The 20,600-nt window shown below is 36.8% G+C and overlaps 2 protein-coding genes and 2 pseudogenes across 2 annotated transcripts; 3 read left to right on the top strand and 1 right to left on the bottom strand.

Moving 5' to 3' along the window:
* The window catches only part of LOC138012563 (uncharacterized), a 583,226-nt pseudogene that overhangs the window by 523,352 nt on the left and 39,274 nt on the right, over nucleotides 1-20,600 (top strand).
* Nucleotides 919-9,702, top strand: LOC137981977 (uncharacterized; annotated as a pseudogene).
* On the bottom strand, nucleotides 10,452-11,343 carry LOC137981970 (uncharacterized). Its single transcript, XM_068828996.1, has 2 exons — nucleotides 11,085-11,343; nucleotides 10,452-10,843 (listed from the first exon to the last, which is right to left on the bottom strand). The coding sequence occupies exons 1-2, from the start codon at nucleotides 11,341-11,343 to the stop codon at nucleotides 10,452-10,454; spliced, it is 651 nt and encodes a 216-aa protein (XP_068685097.1).
* Nucleotides 11,926-12,735, top strand: LOC137981965 (uncharacterized). The gene has a single exon (XM_068828991.1). The coding sequence runs from the start codon at nucleotides 11,926-11,928 to the stop codon at nucleotides 12,733-12,735; it is 810 nt and encodes a 269-aa protein (XP_068685092.1).

The raw sequence follows: 20,600 nt of genomic DNA, 5'->3' as shown, positions 1-20,600 counted from the left end.
ATGAATTTGAACCAAAATTAGGAGAGTATTTAGGAGATTTAACAAATGTATTAGAGGATGAAAAGAATTATGATGAAAGTTGTGTCATTTCGAGATTTTGTAGTGGTGGACCTAAACATTATGGTTATGATGTGTTTTCTGAAAAGAGAAACGAAAAGATTGCTACTAAGTTTAAGATTAGGGGAATAGGATTAAATAGAACAACTGAACATGAGGAGCTTTGCCCAAGAAAAAAATTCTCAGCAGGATGGGTAAAATGAAGCCGCGGCTTGTCACAGTGAGGCGAGAGATCTCAATTATCACATGGCCGTAAAATTAATTATTTTTTTGGATCCTGTCATACAACAAAATAAACCAGACGCCACAATCCACGCGCGAGTCTTAATTTAAACACGAGAAGACCACGGTAACTTTCTTTGGCAAATATGCGACCAGTAAATGCATGAAATCGGACCGACTTTTAACTTGCACTTCTCTAATTGCTGAGCACTTTTGATTGAATGCTTGGTGTTTTTGGGTTCGCCGAATTTAGTCAAAAGGAGAGGGAACTAAAAATAGTGAAAGGAAAAGCAAACGTCGGACGTTACGAAACTAAGTCTGAACGACATGGAGATAGGCTTTGTTTCTTCGTTCGTTTTCTTAAATACAGAGTGCGTGAAGCGTAAGTAGAACTCGGTGACGTCTGCCAAATAACTTGCGTGTAACGCAATGGCTAGTTTCCAGTACCGCGCTTGTGTACTATCTATTGTCTTCGCATGTATGCAGGGAATCGGGTAGCCAGAGGAAATGTACGGATTTGTGTACTCTATTGTGTGTCAAAGGTAATTTCTGACTAACTGGGTAATATTCAACTTTGGCGGGACTTTCAAGTTTCAAAAGCATCATGTTTTTGATTTGTAACTCACTTGGAGCATCGATATGGAGGGAGACGAAGCCTCGTCCTCCTCCGCGTTTAACGTTTCCAGTCTGTCGAGGGTTACAAGTTCGTTGCTTGATCCTCGAAAACATTGGTATGTCCTTACTAAAGAAGTTTGTCGAGGTTATCCGAAGGATTTCGCCAGGAATGGAATTTTAAAGTCAATTCCAGACGAACTTCGGAGTGTGGCTCCGCGGGAACTTCAGCCGGCCAAATCGGCGTATTCCAGTGACTTCCAAAGAACGCCAAATACTGTATATGTCGCTTCGACCTTTGGTTTAATTGCCGGACTACTACGTCAAAGTGGTCGTTCAGCTAGTGGCGTTCTGAATTCAGCTGTATTCACGCCGATTGTAAATCTCCTGAACTCCATCGCGTTGGACATGGAGCACCGCGATCCTATGTACTTCGCTTTTGGCGGGAAAGCGTGCCCGGTTATTCAAGCCTCTGAGGAACTCCATGCAGAACTGGCCGAAAAATCACGGTCAATTGAATACCTTGAACTAAAAGTGAAGAACCTTCAGGGTCAGGTTGTTGATCTTGAAACAAGTTTAAGTGATTTTTCTTCTTCAGAGCCAACATGCTGTTCGACTCCTGCCAACTCTCGTTCACCATCATCGTGCTGCAGTTCGATCGAGGAGACAAAATGCAGCCCAGACCTCGGATCGACGACCAGAAAACGACAAGTGGTAGCTAACTGCAAGGAAGTTTTAGATTCAATCAGTGACATATCAGACAAATATAAAGAATCAATTGCTTGCGTTCTAGGAAACAGTTTTATTTATGGCGACGATGCTCAGAGAGAAAATGTGAGAAACCACATCTCGGAGGTCGTAAATATTGTAATGGACTCAAAGGGGTCGAAAAAAGGCTTTTCTGAGCTTCTGTCCTCAGAAACACACACTCGTGTTTTCCAGAGCATGAGAGTTCCAGATTGGGTGCTGCTGTATTTCAAGTTGCACACCAAGCTTCCTGATTCAGCATGGCAGACGCTGCTCAATTTGACCCAACTTGGAAAGACCGGGGTAAGTCCATAATTTGAGTATTCTGCGAAGACCAAACAATGAGTTGTTAGTCCTGGGCATACGTAAACTGAACAATGAACAGTGACAATTTATAGACTTTAATATTTTGCCATGTTTTGTTACAAAATATACTTTTTGCTTACTGGAAATGGTGAAAATTAATTTTAATAAGCTCCCAGCCTCGAATAAGTGCCCACCTCGACTAAGCGCCCACCCTGAAAGTCCAAAAATTAAATAAGCACCCTGGGCACTTGATTGAATAAATACGATAATCACAATGGCCAAACACAATGAATCAAATGTCGTAATATCATAAGGAACAAAACACAAGTAGCCAAATCGCAATTAGTTTTATTTTTGCATTTGACTGGCTGAGAGGGTGGTCCAAGATGACTTGATAAGAGATGATTGTATATAGGAGTGAAATATATCCTTCCATTAATAGTTTCCTTCTATTTATCCTTAGCGATCTGGTGATACACCTTTACTTCTTTCAAAAAATGAAATCAAGGCTGTAAAGAAGTTAGTATTTTCTGTTGTGCGGAAAACGCTGAAAATTGGTAGAGGTGATGATGCTGACTTTGAAGCGTGCGATGTGGACCTACAATCTGTTCTTGTCTGGGCCATACGAGAACAGCGCCTTCATTGTTGTGACACTGAGGACCTGGAATTCAATGTTAAACTTGATGGCCGTCCTCTTGGTGGTGAGTGTATCAACAACATATTTTAATACCGGGTGTTTTATTTCTCTGCCTAACAGTATGTACTGCAGTATTTTTATTATGGTTGTGTCATTCTATGGGTAAACAGTAATATGTTATGAGTATTTTGTAATAAAACTATTTATTTTTTTGTATTTTGTATTCAAGGTAAAAATCAAGTGGCTGTAGGTCTGGCACCCATTGATTTTGCCAATAAAAGTTCTGAGAGTGCCTTGTCAGTCTACCCTATTGCTATAGGGAATTGTAAAGAGAACAGGTGAGTGACTACTGTTGTGCCATCATGAACAAATTTAAAGTTTTTAAAAACGTACAAGGCATTTTGTGTTTTTTGGTTAAGAATTAAAGCAGGGATTGAAATGTTGCTGTAAAGAAAAGGAACATTCATCCATGTATCTACCAATCAGTTATTTAAGATGTAATAGAGACTCTAGACAAAAAGAGTTCCTTTTCTTTCATGAGCAGCTTCAATTGAATTTTGTGATGAATACTTTTTTTTTTGGTGTATTTCATTCTTTCAATTAAGATGAGTTTTAACATATTTTCTCTTTGTCCCTATTCTTATATTAGGGCAAATCTAAAGCAATTGATTAGAAATCTTAATTGCCAGAAGAATGTCAAAAAAACATGGCATTGTTGTGGATGGGAAAAGGTACAACATCTCTTTCACAGGTAAATAGTTACTTAAATTAGACTGAGAAGAAAGGGAATGAATTTTGAAATGCTATTATTTAGTTAATGGGACATTGGTATTTGTCAATTCTAATTGGAAAAAAAATAAGTTAAAACTAATTTACAATTTTTTACAGGGAACAATTCATTGTTCAAAATAAGCGACGGTAAACATTGTTTCATAATTACTTTAATAAATCTTTATGGCACTGTTCAGTAGCTTACATTTTGCTGTGTTCTAAATATCATAACCATCCTGCCATTAAATAGGGTAAGGGTTAAATCAACATTAATGCCATTGGTTTATTGGGAAATTGGACAAACTTATACAGTATGTGAAATGGTCCTTGCATATTGTTTTGCCTCAAACATGTATTATGAATTGTTTCCCCTTATATGACCTTAAGTGACTCTGGACTACAAGGCTTTGTTGCTTCTCCTGAACAAAAGAGACGATGAGGATTTCCTCCTTGGTGGCAAAGGCTATGGAGTACAGTGTTGTGCATTTTGTGATGCAATAAGGGTAAGGTTTTATATATTAAGTTTGATTGTAACTGCATTAATTAACACCTACTTTAATTGAAAACTGCATTTTCGTATAGGGTTCAGTGACTATCTGTCTCAATCATGTCAATTATGATTTAGTACTATTATTGTCAGTAATATACAATGTCATGTATTTGTTTGAATTCATAAATCCTAATAAACAATGTTAAGACAAAGAAGTTTACAGATATCATTATCCAGTAGCTCTACAGCTCGTTGTGGAAAAATTTGTTTCTTCCAGCATTCCTAATGAGATCAATATTTATACTGTCCATAACTTTATTTTAGGCTTGCACTTGCCATGGAGTTGCTGCAGATGACACATGCCTGGATTGTTTAAGATCAAAAGCTAACATCGGAAGGTGAGGGTGTTGTGAGCACAACCGACTGGTAAATATAAAATAATAGAAATTTCCAAGGTCAATGTAAGCAACTTTGTTCGTTTTCAGGGGTTCAGGCCTTTGAGATGATCTCAATTTTCTTCTGGAGGAAGACTTGAGCAGCATAAATCTTTGCTCTCTGCATTGTGAGATGCGAAATTGTGAGCAGCTTCTGGGCTCATTGGGTTTGTTTGCCTATCGAGTTGGAACCCTAGACAAGTTAAAGGATGCCTTGTCTGAGTATGGGCCTGAAAACTGTAGAGGTTTTCCTAGAGTAACAGTTAAAGAACGGAAAGGACAACAAACAGGAATAGAGAGACAAAATATACATGTTGCATCTTTTTCAGGTACTGTCATCAGTCCTTTATTCAATTGTTAATCACCAACATAATGCAATCTGAAATATGCCAAAAGAATGAGCCCATTTTCAGAATGAACATAACTTTGTGAACATAATTGCTTACAAAGTCCTAGGAAACAACTTTTTTTAATTTTCACTCCATTTGCTATATGAAGGTCATGAAGTAGTATGGGTACCTGTGCCTTTTAATGACATTGATACAAGGTTGGTGGCCGGTATTTAAAGTCAAGGCAAATCCTTTATCAGGTTCGATGGAGAGAGAAGTTCTTAAGAACTTTGAAGAAATTGTAGCAAGGTCACTCCCCCTTGAGAAAGTTGCCCATTACTATGAGGAATGTCCTGGAGCTGCAAGAGACGTTCTCCTGAACTACGTCACCTTTATTGAACAGAGGATATCGGTGGGTTGACTTATAGCAAGATTTTAAATATCTTATATTACTGAGCAGAATTTAATGCTTTATATCATTTTAATACACATGAATTCAGTTTGCGTTGAGGTGACATCTTAGGGAAGAAATAATTAAGCTTTACAAGTGAAACAATGTAATTAACAGTGTCCTTATTTGTAGTTTGCAGATGAGATACTCCAGATGGGAACCTTTGTTAGAGACTGTGGTACGCGCCAAGAAACAGTTGACCTCAATGACACAAAAGGTGAAGGGACATCTCAAAGAGGCTCATTACCTTACTATTTTTATAAATTATTCACTGAATAATTTTTTATTGACTCATCAACCTATTCAATATTCATAACAGTTCCTTTCTCAAGATCTGAAATTGTTCTTCATAGAGCTACAGTTCAGTCAAGTATTCTTTGCCTAAATTTTCAAGTTTGTCATTTCATTTGTAATCTTATTTAATTTTCCTCATGCTCGTCCACCTACATGTTTGTTTTGAATTACACCTACCTATTTCATGTTTGTTTACCTTGGCAAACTATTATTTTAAGGTTTCCTTAGCAGTTGGGATTCTTAATGGTTTATGTTGTACTTGAAATATTTGTTTGTTTATTTACAGTGTCCCCAATTAGCACATTTAATAGTGCTAAATACATTTGACATTTAAATAAAGTTATTGCTGTTATTATTATTATTATCATTATTATTATTATTATATGATGGACGTGGAACAGGGAACATTTACACCGTTAGTATTTACAACAACAGGTGGCATGGGAGAAGAGTGCAAGAGATACCATAACAGGTTGGCAGAGCTAGTCGCAGCGAAGAAAGGAGAGAACTATGCCACCACCGTCTCTTGGATACGTTCTAAAGTCTCCTTTGCCAGCCATCCTTAGGTCGGCTCTACTCTGTCTTAGAGGGTCAAGAACAGCTAAAAAAAACAATTAGAAGTAATGTTCAAGAAGCGGACTTTGAATTAGATAGATGCCTTGCGAAAATCTAGGTTCTATAACTTTTATATATACATTTTTATTATTACTGGGAATAGTTTTTTAGATTTGTGATTGTTTTATATACTTATAGATATATTTTTAAACAGTTTTATTCGAATTAAAAATAAAGTTATTTATATTATTATTATTATTATTATTATTATTATTATTCATGATTATTTAAGGTAAATTTCATACATTGTAATCCTGGTGTAGCTCCTTTAAGCAAGAAACTTTACCTACACAAAGTCGTCTGTCTCTCAACCCCAGGCTATGAATGGCTGGAAACAAACTTAATCAGGGAAACCCTGGGGTGCTCCAGACTACAACATTTTGGTCCATTTTATTCCTATTAAATGTTTTGATGATGATCTGTTGGATTCTTTCTATGTTTTTGGCTGTAAGAACTAAAAGTATTCTTGGAGAACCTGAAGGAGAACTGGGTTAATAGACAAAAAGAAGTAGATGGAAGATTTCTGGAGCTGGAAGAACAGTGTGGCAATCAGGAACCCCTACCCAAGAAAAGGAAAAGAGGGAAGAAGAAAATACTGGAAGACCACACTGATCCCTTTGCAAATTATGCAGCCCAACTTCAAATTGAATTTTTTGTCAAGGTAAACTGATAGCTAACTTTAACATACAAGTAGGCTACATACACTCAATTGAGTCATTCGCTTGTAAAAATCATTGCCTGACTGGAAAATCAGTGTCGTTCAACAACCCACATTTTCAACTGAAAGATTAGCAGTTTTATTTATGAAGAAATGAAAAGTTTAGCTGCTGTAACTTAATTTAACTAATACTTAACTGTTGTCAGGTTTGCTGTGATTGGAGGGACATTGCCCACACAATGCGTGACAGGGTCTTTGAAGACCATGAAGAGCAATTGATTGATATCCATGATGTCAAGGTATTATTTTTTATATTGAAAGCAATTTTATTATTATTCTCTTACGAAGTTCTTGTGGCCATAGCCCTTGGTCCATATTTGTACACTTGCTTAAACTTTTCTAGATTTTGTTTGAATTGACTGAAAATGGCAGGTTAGCACCTTTATGAAGTAAGCTAGAAAACAATTTCAATCATGGCTTTTCTACACCTGAATGCCAAAGCTGTATGTTATTGTCAAAAACTACATGTACATGCTTGTCTGTAGTCTCAAAATTATTGCGTATAAAGTTAAAAAATGTTACAGGTATGATAATGTAATTTCTAATTACATTGTTGTTTGGTTTTTTTTTTTTTTTTGCTGTACTTTCTAGTGCAAGGAGTGGGGCTTTTTGTTAAAAAAGCTATTTGGTGTACATCTTGGCACTGGTGATTATGGGCACCTTGTCATAGATCACAGTGCTATGCTCCTACGGCACTTCAGGTCCTTCTATAAATATTGTGGCCAAGGATTTGAGGCTTCTCACAAGCTACACAGGCAGCTGTATTCTAAGGCAACAAATCATGATTCATCTGGACCTGGGCAGTCATGTGAGTTACAGGATATTGTATTAGTATCATCATCCTTGTCATCATTATCATTAATGTTATCAGTAGTAATTAAAATTATTTTACTTTTTATAGTCCAGTCACTGTATGAGTACTCCTTAGAGTGTGTCTGTTGAGGCCATAATGATATGGAATCAAGTTAAAATGAAAGGAAAATAAATTGTAATATCACATAAATTGGGTTTGAAAACAATTTTTCTTCCTGTAGTGAATCAAATTCTCATGCACTGGTATGCAACCATGCTGCTGTCGTTGAGGTATTCATTCCAACAAGCTGAAAATTGCATTGTGGCCAGTAAGTATTGAAAACCGAGTATGTATCATGGATATTTTGTAATACTAAATCAATAGATTAACTCCTTGGGTGCATTTTACACATGGAGTTAAAAGCAAACCAAGTAAATAAACACTGAATTTAGTTACATGAATCTTAATGCAAAGTTTATGACATAATTGTGTAACATTAGCATTAATTGCTAGCATGCAGAGTTAATTGGAAACAGGTATGGTTTTCACTCCCTCAATCACTCTCTTTTCTTTTCTTTTTTTTTTTTTTTTTTTTCATTCTTAGGAAAGAAAATATTTACCTACCGTGGATGTGGCTGGAAAAGTGCTGGTCATGAAATGAGATCGTGGACTGGAGCTATGAAAACTTGGGTTCAAGTAATCAATAATTTATTTGAGCAAATGTTTGGAAGTGACTTCCTTACATACTGCTATGATAAAGACCATGGCACTAGGGTTGAGGACACGGTGACGTCCAGTATTTTAGAATACTGCCATGATCATTGGGAAAGTCAGTATGGTGTCCACATCCATCCACAGCCACCACAGGATCTTTCCGGCAAGTGTCACCCAATAGCTACCAACTTGGTTTCTGATACTGACATCCTGAATGAGCCAACCCCACCACAAGATCTTTCTGGTAAGTGTCACCCAATGGCTACCAACTTGGATTTAGATGCTGCCATGCTGAATGAGCCAGCCCCAGTACTCAGTCCAGAATCTGAACCAGCTAAATGTAACTTGGAGTCTGTCACTTCTCATTCATCTCCTCAACCGAAGGCTGCAGTTATCATTGAGGATCAAGGTGAGACCATCTTGCCACTAACTGCCTTGCAAGTTGCAATGGCCAAAGCTAGCACAAGAGGTGAAGACGCTGCACTACACAGTTTACTTCCACCACTGGCAGCAAGAGCTTCCTTGACACTCAGGCCAGTTTATGGTAAAACCTCCAATACAGATCCCTTCTTGGTAACAGAGCGTCCCTGTGAAAGTGACATCTAGAGGGCTCAGAAAGTTCTGCGTGATGCTAAAAGGGCTGGCATGAATCCTACCGGTATTGACATTGTACGCAAGGGTCAGTTTTCTGAGAGTGCCCTCTGTATCCTAAAACGCTTCTGCACACTAGCTGACACTACTCGCAAAGTATCTGCAGAAGCTAACTGGCTTTCTAAAATGAAATGCTCATCTGAAGATCTCGTGCGATTACAAGATGCCCTTTGGCATCATCCTAAAAACCACCCCATACTAAAGTATGGTAAGAAGGGGTTGGATTCCACGTCATACTCTGATCTTGTTGAGGAACGGTATATCGATAGCTTTGTCATTGATATATGCATCAGTAAGTTTTTGGATGACGCGAGAGAAAATGGTAAGAATGACACTGTGTATTTTCCCACAGAGTTTTATGATTGGATGAGCTGCAATGACAAGAATTTCCAGCAGCTGCAATTAAATGAAACAACAAAGCACCTCCCAAATGTCCATGATTTGCAGCAAATTCTAGTGCCAGTTTACATGCCTAACCATTGGGGCTTAATCTTTGTTGATTTAGCCCAGAAAGAGATGTACTTTGATGATGGCCTGCGGTCAGCAGTTCCTACCATGTCCCTTCCATCAGTCAAGAGGTCATTAGAGTCACTCTCTGAAATGTACCCACACCATCCATCTTTCCAAACAAGGTTTTGGAAAAACTATCCAATGTTTCGGCGATTTGGTATGCCATCTCAGGCACCGGTTAACTCGAAAATGATTGGCGTTGGAAGCTGTGGGATTGGTGTGATCATGGCTGCAAGGGATAAGATTCAGAATGGGTCTTTGTGCATCAACAACTTCCTATGGAGATTTTCTGATATGGATCAACACAGGGAAACTTTAATGTTGCAGATCCTTGACTGGAGTACTCCATAGAACCAAGGTGTCCTACACTATTCTTCCTGTCTAGTCTAGCCAGTCCCGCTTAAACTGTGGTTATATGAAGGCACAAAATCTTTATTTAGCTAGTTCTGCCTCTCTTGGGTAGTCAGTCCTGTTTAGGCTGTTGTTATCTGAAAGCAGAACCTCTATTATTTATGTATATTTTTTAACCAGTTCTGTCTCTCTTGGGTAGTCAGTCCTATTTGGGCTGTTGTTATCTGAAGAACAGAACTTTTATTTCATATTATTAGGTTATTATTATTTTTACCCAGTTCTGTCTCTCTTGGGTAGTCAGTCCTGTTTGGGCTGTTGTTATCTGAAGAACAGAACTTTTGTTTTATTTTAATTTATTATTTTTTTTGTTTACCCAGTTCTGTCTCTCTTGGGTAGTCAGTCCTGTTTGGGCTGTTGTTATCTGAAGAACAGTACTTTTATTTTATTTTCTTTATTTTATTATTCACTCATTTCTTAATGTTTTTTTGACCCAGAGTTGTCTCCCTTTGTTTGGGCTTTTGTGTGTCAGAAGCTGATAGCACTCTTTATTTTTATCATTTACAATTTTGTGTCCATTTCAGTCACTTTAATAACGTGGCAACTCTTTCAGGTCGCAAAGCAATGCAAAGTTGACTGTTGTTAGAAAAAGTACTTATGAGGTGCTAGAGCTGTTGGTATTTTTGACAAACAAACAAATTGTGTGGAATCCGGTAGAGGGAGACTGTTCCTTTTTGGATATGTATTTTCAATCAAACTTGCACTTTTGAAATATAAAATCTGAGTGTCAACTTTCCGTGGTTAGTGCTCGAAAACAGTTCAGGCCACCAGATTATTGCTCTCTCTTTGGCTGCCTCCAGTGCTTCTCTAGCATTTTGCGGTTTGTTTCTTTCCTCTACCTCCGTGTTTCCTAGGTAAGTTTTCTTAAGCTTTAAGGGAACAGCACTTTGTTGACCGAGGGCAGTTACAATATCATTTAGGTCGTGGTCTCTGTAGTGGAACACATTCGACTTCTCCCTCCAAACGGGGGGACGTAGGTGCCTCTTTTCTCTGCCGCTGTTCATAAATGCATTTGGCATGTCAGCCAACAAAATTTGGACGTACTCTTCCGGCACGTAGTACCTTTCAACGCGACTCCATTTACCTAAAACAAATAAAGATATTGTACAACGCTATATTCATCATCATTTTGTCGGGTAGCATCATTGGTTCTTGAGAAAAAAACAATTTACCGCTTCGATCCTATTCGCTAGTTTGGAAGTTTCTAAGTCAAGAGAAGTAAGATACTTATAGTAAAAACACTAGAGTCACTCAATTGCCACACGGAAATTTTTCGATACCGCTGTAAAGACTGAAGAAATAGAAGTATATGCAAGCATACTTACCAGCGGCCTTTGGATGTAGACAGGAATTGATACTGTCCACAATGCCACTTATCCACTGTTTGTAGCTTGAAGACCTTTGCCCTCTTCTAATTCTTGGAGGAAGCCGTATGACCTCCTGACCATTATAAAACGGCAGAATTGTCACCGAATGCGCATCAATATGTTTTGCCTCTCTGTGTCGAAGTAACGCAGTAGTGGTATTAAATTCGGACGGACATAAATCGCAGTGCGTTTTAAAAACAGCTAAAGAAACAGCCATGCTTGCAAGAATGGTGAGAATCTCCGTGAATTAAAAGCCTTGTAATAGCTTTTAATGAAGAACTGCTGTGATGGAACAAAGCTCCCTTTAGCAATGAATACGTGGGTAATGTGTGAAATAGGGGATGGTTTTCCGGCAAATAGTTTTAGTCCTTTGTGTTGTTGTCATGGGAATAGCTACTTCCTGAGTTCGTTGTGCTCCACCAATTATATACATTTAATATCCGATACACGTGTTTGCCAAACGCATCCCGTCTCTCACTTTGGAAAGATCGCCTGTGAAATCAATTTTTCAGCGATAGCTGTGTCCATTTTTCATCTTGCAAATAAGTTTGCTCTGCCACTTGTTGCTTTTGTAAATTTTTACCGTATTCATCCTTCATGGCTCGAAACAAACGGAAAACGATCAAAGATCCAGAGAAGTTGAAGAAAATTCGGAAAGAAGCAAGGAAAAGGTGGAGACAAAAGAAGGCTCAAGAAAAAGCCATGAAAGCAGCGGCAGCCATCGCCGGCAACTCAGCAAGTATTGGCAAAAAAGAAGATCAAGTAGTTACGTCTGTGCGAGAATTAGCGGAGCAGAAGCATGGCGAACCTGCTAACCGGCCGCGAAGACAAGTCGACGTCCAACACCGTTAAAGAGATCAATCCCTTGTTAGTAGTGCGGACAGAAAAGTTTCTTGGATCAGGAACATTTGGAAACTGTTATCTCGCTTATTACCGAGGTCTGCTCGTGACTGTAAAAGAGTTCAAGTCTGTGAAAAAATGGACCACTAACGACCTCAAAAAAGAAGTTCGCCAGGAAGCGAGGATGATCAGCTACCTCGGAGATCACAGCGGCGTGCCTTTGCTATTTGGTGTGATAACGAAGAGCGAGCCGCGTCGGCTTATTACAAAGTTTAATGGCCGAAAACATAGAAGCCTGACCTTGTCCAGTGCCATTAGAAAAAAAAATTATCTGGAAAAACCTGGTTGGCTAGGTGTGTTGATGAAAGTCATCGAAGCTCTGGCGCACATACATTCGTGCGGTATCCTGCACAACGATTTAAAAGCGAACAACATCGTGCTCGAGGAACGAGAAAACGGGTCAGTAAACCCAGTAATAATAGATTTTGGCAAAGCACGCTTTGCGTCGGATGCAAAGCCTGCGGTGGCTATACCAATATCCAAAAGAGAGGAGTACCAGAAGCGCTACCCTCATATTGCACCCGAAATCGTGTGTGGAACTGGGATGCAAAGTTACAAATCAGACATCTTTTCATTTGGAAGAATCGCCCACACTGTGCTGGATTTGCTACCCACAGCAACTGCTCGATCAATTAAGATGGCCAAATCGGCTTTAAACGATGATCCTGAACAACGTCCCTCGTTAAAGGAAGTGCTTACCGTCCTTTAAAGATTTTGTAAAAGTAATATTTGCGGATTATTTGAGTTTTCTTCAAAAACTGTGCTTTCGGTTTAATGTTGTGAATAGAGAATTATCACGTTACTATTGATTTTTTTTTTCGGCTCGCTGTATGCTGAGCAATGAAAGTAGTGTTTCCGGTTATTTGAAATTCGACTTGTGAAGATGTATTATATATTCTTTTTGTAAGAGAGCTACATGCTTTTGATACCACTATTACAGTGTTTATATCTCCGCGGAACAGCGACATTAACTGATTAATAAAAGCGTTTTTAGGGAGTAACTAATACGTGGTTTATGAGAGTTTTATCCAGCGTAACCAACACCGCGAAGACAAACGTGACCAATTTTCTCCTCGCAAAATATAGCTACAGCCACGCGTGTTATGTCTGGAAACCATTTGTTTTCATGTCATGAGATATTAAATTAGAATGGTTCGTGTTTCTCTCGGCATACATTTTGACGCTGATAAGTGCGAAAAAAGTAATTACTGAAAATTCCTATGCGACACCTAGATCGTAGTAAACGTGTTGAATACGGTCTCCTCTTTCAGTTAATGATAAGCCATGGAGGAGAATTTCTCCTCCTTAGCCTAATTTGCATAATTTTTTTCGGAGGGCAAAGCTCGTCATGAGAAGTCAATTTTGAGAAACTTGTAGAGTTGATTATGAAATCACAATCTTCAAATTTACCTAAAGAGAAAAGTGGTACCATAAAAGAATTTTGTGAAGTACCTAAGTTTGACATTAAAAGAGGTGACGATATAAATCCTTTTCCTCTTGAAAGTAGAGAAATTTTGAAGAAATACAAACTAGTGTTTGATAAGAGAATTGTAGATTGGACTAATTTTATGTCATATCCCTTTGGATATAAGAAGTGAATAAAATGATGAAAGTGAAGAAAAGAAAATCATTTGTGTGTTGTTTGTCTTGGGATAATGACTGGGGTTGAGGAAGTAGTAAGCGTTAATTGTTTTCATCGTCTCTTCAAATGTTGTTGTGCAAAAGATGATGAAGCAGATGGAGATACACATACTGAAGTTAAAGTCGAATTGAATTTTGTTTGTTGTGGAGGAAATAATAAAAAGAAAAAGTCAAAGGTCAAACTAGAAAGGTATAAATCAAGATCTTTTCAGTCTTTATTTTCATTTCATCGGAAGAGAGACGATGGAAACAAAATATATAGCTACGAATACAGAGTTGACAGAGTATCAAATAGAGAGCAAGAGACTGAAGTCTGAAGATATTAATGGCTATGATGCTCCAGATCCACTTCATAAATATAAAGAGGTTACTTGGAATCCTTTGATTGTTGATGGAAATAAATTGGAGGATACAGTAACAAGGAACCTTGACAGTGCACTAGAAAAGAGACTAAAAAATATTTTTTTGAAGCAGCTTGAAGAGTACATTTTGAAAATTTCTGACGATGTTCTTGAAAAATGGGTGGATAAAATTTTGGAGGTTGCTGGAACGAAGATTTTTAATTTTGTGTTGGCAGAAAACATGGCATTTTGGACAGAAGTTCAAGAACGAGTTGAAGAGGAAGATGATGGAGATGAAATGGAAGAAGGGGAAATCAAAGAATGAAAAAACACAATGAGTAAAGTCCAAGAAATATTAAAGAAAGTTTATTTTGATGTTGAAAATTCACCAGTAGCCTTTGCTTCAGCAAGAAAGGTTTATGAATTTTTAAGTAAGGAATTAAATTTGAAGATTAAATACAGTGACATTAAAGAGTTTGAAAGAAAGTATGTTTTTCCTAATCAGATTATAAGAAATAGAAGATTAAAAGAAGTGAGACCACCTTCTTTTGCCAACGGTCTAGATCACACTTGGCAATTGGATTTAATAGATCTACACACTCATCCCAACTCAAAATTGGGTAGATTTGTGTTGAGTAAGGTCGATATTTTTTCTCGTCAAGCAGATGCTGAAGTAATAACTGGTAAATCAACTGTACACGTATTAAATGGTTTGAAAAAAATAATTGAACGTGGAAAGAAACCTCATAATATTCAGACTGATCAAGGTACGGAATTTTTCAATAAGATATTTAGTTCTTATTGTGAACGTAATTCGATAAAACATTATAGAATAACAACCGATCTGAAAGCGAGTTTCATAGAAAGATTTAATCGTACTTTCCAGTCTTTTTATTATAAGTATAGATTATTTTATCCGAAAAAAAACTAATAGAGAAATTACCAAATTGGTTATCAAAAATTATAATAAACGGGTTCATTCGGCACTCAGATTTGCCCCCATAAGAATAACCGAGGCTAATAATGGTGCTATTTTATCGAAGTTAATCGATCATAGAATTGATACAGCAAAGAATGCGTATTTTCTTAAAAGACCTTTCTCTGTAAAGGTGGGCGATAAAGTAAGACTATCAGGAAAACGAACTGCTTTCAGTAAAGACTATAAAGGAACTTTTACAGGAGAAGTGTTCGAGGTATATAAAAGATTTAGAAGGTATCCATGTTTTGATATTAATTTATATAAGGTTAAAGATTTGTCTGGAGAACTTGTAGAAGGTACTTTTACTCAGAGCGAGATACAAAAAGTAACATTACCTCCCTCTCCTAGAATAGGTAAAGAAATAGAAAGAAAAGGGAAACAAACTTTTAAACAATTAGCCGATTATCCTAAAGGCGTAGTCTTTCGGAAAAAAGGTATTTCACGACTTTTGAAGATATAGAAGATGTATATGAGAAAGGAAAAGGCTTGGAATATAACAAAATTGTTGCCAATAAAGGTTTTAGTAGTGTATTAATGAGCGCTGATTTGAAAGATGAAGAAATTGGAATTTACGGATATGATGAGGACAGAAATTTTTTTCGTTTTTTTTTCACAAGGTACTATAAAATGGTCTAAAGTTGAAGAGAAAACGTCCCATTCTTATAATTTAACATCTTGGGACTCATTATGGGGTAAAATATATCGATTTTTGTCTGAAATGCGCTAGATTTAGATACAAAAAGTAAATTTGACCTTTTAGGGGAATTCACTACCCGTTTTAATAAATCAAAAATAAAAATCACGACAAACGTTCACCATTCTTCTAAATCTTATGTCGTTTTTGATAGTGGGTTACAAAGTAATCGAGCTTTTGTATTGGAAGTAAAAAGAAGTAGGTTAATTCCCATTAAATCCTCTCATTTCATCGCTACACCTGTGATAGCTAAAAAAAAATTAATGGAGATAAAAGATGAGAATGGGGTGAAAAAATTCAAAATAAATGGTAGTGTAGAGCTTTTGGAAGAGAAAAAAGTCAAGACTACTTTAAAGGGGGAGTACGATATGAAAAAATTTTGAATTTGTAAATAGACCATTGAAAGATTTGGTGTCGAAAGATGTGGAGATTGTGAAATTATCTGTATTAAATTTGACTTCTCTTTCTCCTGTTTATTCTGATGAGAAAAAAGAAGACCACCTTTTTTCGTCAATCATCGATATCAATCCGGCAGACGGGAAAGTCGTTCATTATCAGAATAAAAGAGAGAGGGAAATGCATAAAATTAACAGTGTGTTCACCGATTCATTGGAAATAGATGTAGAAAGTGTCTCTGGATCGAGTAAGAAAAGACCTAGGTTTTATACAGGAGCAACAGCTGTAAGTCTTTATTTTAGAAAAGCGCAAAATAATTGGTTTGAAATTTATTGAAAAAAATGGAAAAAAGAAGAGATGACTTCATTAGACCTGAATTTATGTATTTTAAGGGAACAACTAACGAAGATGGTAGATTAATCGTTAATTTCATTCAAAAACTGTGTCATTATACAACCGATTACGAGGTTGCTGTCGATTCAATGTGTTTAGATATGTCTACTTTCAAAAATATATTAGAAAGTGATAGAGATCCTACTAATCCACATTTCACTTTTACTGAGAGTTCATCTTCTTCTACTAAAATATACTTACCAGAATCAAAGATTGCTACTTTTGGCGAGTTTGTAGAAAAAGTCAATGAAGTTCAAAGTAAATTTACTATAAAAATCAATTATTTAGAACACAAAAGTGAGATAGATATAGGAAGAAATAAATTAGAAGTAGATAAGAAAATGGCAAGGGTCTTAGGACTTTTGAACACTGAACAAAAAGTATCAAAAATCATACAAGATATAAATAGTTCATCATGTACTTTTACTGTGCTCAAGAAAGGAGAAGAAGTGATAGGAGTGCGTTTAGATGCCACAAGTGGAGACGGTAAAGCAATTCAAATAGCTAGAAGTCACGATTATTCAGTTTGGAATGAAATTTCTCCCAGTTCTTTTCAATTCGTTCTTGTGGATTGTGACTTTGTCATAGAAGAAATTGTGGGAAAAGAAAGAACTCAAAACTTGGAAATGGTTCCTTTCAATCTGACAATGAATCATTATCATTACTCGCCTGAAAGATTGCCATGGAAAAGAATAAATTCAAATGTTTTCTTCTCCTGTTTCATTCGCTTTACCGACACAAGAGGAAGAAGGTTTAAAGGAGCCGAAGCAATTTGTCAATTGAGAATAAGGAGGAGACAATTAAGATAGAAAGAAAAAATGGGAAAAGAAGATTATTTAGGAAGTAGAATCTTACAAAAAGGAAGTGGAAATAAAAGAAATACTTATGGAAATGGTTACGACCCTTATGGTCAATATGGTGGTGCTGGAACTAAGAAAACTAAGAAACGACAACCTAGTAATCTCGAACTTCTTGCCCAAGCAGCACAAAGAGTTGGTGACAATGTTGGTGTTGGGGGTATAGAAGGGGGTGTGCACAGAGCATACAAAAATGTGAATAACAGAAAAAGAAAAGCGTCAGATTTACCCATTTTTAATCCAGATTTGAATACAATCATCATTCCACCAAAAAGAAGAGCTCCGACACGACAAATAGGAAGTGACGTTAAAGCATTTTTAGCTAGCATAAGACCTTCAACTAAAAAAACAGAAAATCCGAGTGGACCTAATTCTATTCATGGTGTGTAGGAGCGATTAGAAAGGGAAACAAGAGAACTAGGTGGCATAAGGCGATAGGTGGATGGTATTTACACGGAAAACATGCTGGAAAACCCATGCCGGGTCGACGAGCAGCTATGATAATGGCTTATACAGAAGCGGCTTTAAGAAATTTTAAAAGACCTAGTAGTAAAGCTAGTTCTTCTTGGATGCAAGCTGCCAAGAGACAATGTGGAAGCGGTTTGATAAGTCACGCAATACTCGGTGATGCAGGAAGACTTGCTAAAACATTGGGTAAAAAAGCTCTTTTAAGGGCTGCTATGCCATTATATGATATAGGTACCGGAATATTACGACGAAAAGGAAGACAATTACTTCAAAGTTACATAAATAAAAAACAAAAAGGAAAAGGGGTATCAGGTGATTTATCGGCATTAACTCAGTTTCTAATAGAACAAAAGAGAAGACAAAGAGGGAGAGGACAAAGAGGGGATTTCCTCCCTTTTCTCGTTCCAGCTTTGGGGGCATTAGCAACCGGAGTTCTTGGTGGTGCTGCTTCATTTGGAACTAAAAAATTACTAGATAAATTGATAAAATAAATGATGATGTTCCGTTTTCAAAGTCATCATTTTACAGGAAACTCTGATAGAGTAACAACTTGTTAAAAACCATGTTTTCCTACATTTCTCAAGATAAAAAAAAGAAAGAAGGTGGAAGAGCAGATGTAGAAGAAGAAAAAGGAAAAATGAAAGCATTGAGGAAACGAAAAGATCAAACTAATAATCTTAAAGAAAAAATAGTTTCTGAACTTTTAAGATCACAAAAGAACAATGAGGAAGAACAAAATCAACAAGAAGATACAACAGATGATTTATTAAAGGTGTTACAATTATTGGAAAAAAGAAGTGATGAGTGTGAAAAAAAATTAGATGCTCATAAACGTCTATTTTCCATAATGATTAGTGGTGGGAGTAATATGGCGAAAGAAGAAGAAAGCGAAGAAAAAGAAGAAATGCGAGATGTAGCACAAAGAAAAAGAAATGATATAAAATTAAATATTCTTAAAGATCACTCAGACAAAGAAAAAATGGAAGAAGAAATAGTAAAATTAAGAGCAGTGAACAGCAAAATGATGCAATTGTTAGGAATGGACCAATCAGAAGATGATGACAAAGAAGATAAAAAGTCTAACAAGAATGAAAAATCATCACTTGCAAAGAAAAGACGAATAGAAGAAGAAGATACGCTTGATTCTCTCTTAGAAGGTTTGAAGAAAAAAGGAAAAAAAATTAAGAAATGAAGAGATTTGCTGACGTCGAAGTTTTAGAAGAAGATGTTGAAGGTCCTGCGGCTAAATTACCCTTAATAGAAACATGGGATGTAGCTTATCCAACAAAAGTTTATCCAGAACCTTATCAAATGACTTCTAGATCTCTAACATTTGAAGTAAAAGCTAGAAAAAGTAATTGGTTTCTTCCTTCAGACGTTCAACTACACATGAAAGTACGACCACGATTGGCCAACGGTAATCGACCATTTGACCCTGCTAATGCTGCCAATGGAGCGAATACTCACGTTCGCTTCATAAATGACGTAGCTAGTTGGATAATTAAGACCGTACGAGTTAAACCAAAAAGACAACATGATGTGGAAGTGGTATCACCGTATTTAGCTTTTGAAGAAGCATTAAGATCTGATCTTCAGACTAGTAAAGATGAAAAAGAAAATGAACAATTATTATTTTATAGATGTTATGAACCAAAGATGAATTATAACCCCCATCAAACTAAGTGTGGAATTGCAAAAGCTGCTCCTGACGCCGACGAATTGGTTGTTAAAAACTTTGAAATACATCAGTACAATCTAGAGTGGATTCCACTCGTAATAAAACCTCTACCCGGCTTCTTTCATGAAATCCATAAAGCCTTACCATCTTTAGTGGATTATGTGTTAGAAATTGATCTACAAGAAGATGCATTGATGGTGATATCCAGACAAGGGGCAAATGAAGGTGATGGAGGAGCACAAGATGCAATATATCAAATCCACCCCCAAGACATATTTTTGTTAATAGATTATAAATCAATGGGGGAGGATGAAGATGAAAAAATGGAAAGAAAAGTCTTTGCTCAAGATGAGTTGATATTTGATACTTATGATAAAGTCAGACTAAGTGTCAGCAAAACAATCACAGAGAATAATGCCGCTGAAGGTACTTTAATCAAGGATTGGACTTCCTTAGATGGAAGAATTCCAGATAGGTTTTTCTTTGGACTTGTCGATGCCACACAAATAACACAGGCAACTAACATACAAGTTCCAGGGTTATTCAAACCTTTTCAATGCAGTAAAATTCAGTTGTATATTGATGATCGTCCCATTTTCAAGAAAGGACACATTAATTGGACAAATAATCTGACAAACAGAAGATATATGTGGCAAACTCAATGTGACATGAGTGCAGACATAGGTGACTCAAAGAGAGTAAACATCGGAAATTTTCCACTGGAGAAAGTTGCGAATGGTAGATAGTTTGCTTATGTAGATTTGTCTCCTAACAGAAAAAAGGGGGTGGCTAATACAGTTCGTAAAATCGATGGTATTTTTACTGCTAGAGTTTGGTTTAGTGCGACACAAAACGCAAACAGACGACAACTTGTCATCGGCTGGTTTGAAAGAGGAGAAATAGTCTGCGTTTATCCTCTAGATAATAGTTGGGCCCCTAAAACATTTAAAGAATTACCAACCATGAACCCCATCAAGTTCAGCAACATCAGAGACGGTTCGTCCATATAAAATGCATGATACTATGGAACTTACGTTAGCTTGTTCAAAAGATGAAGACATTTCCAAAAATAATTTCTTAGGAGTTTTGCGGCTGATAAAATTCCTTATGTCATTCCATCATTTTAT

This window comes from Montipora foliosa, chromosome 1, assembly GCF_036669935.1.
Source record: "Montipora foliosa isolate CH-2021 chromosome 1, ASM3666993v2, whole genome shotgun sequence".
Classification (NCBI taxonomy): Eukaryota; Metazoa; Cnidaria; class Anthozoa; order Scleractinia; family Acroporidae; genus Montipora; species Montipora foliosa.
Note: the sequence above shows the minus strand (reverse complement) of the source record. Positions and strands in the feature narration are given on the sequence as shown.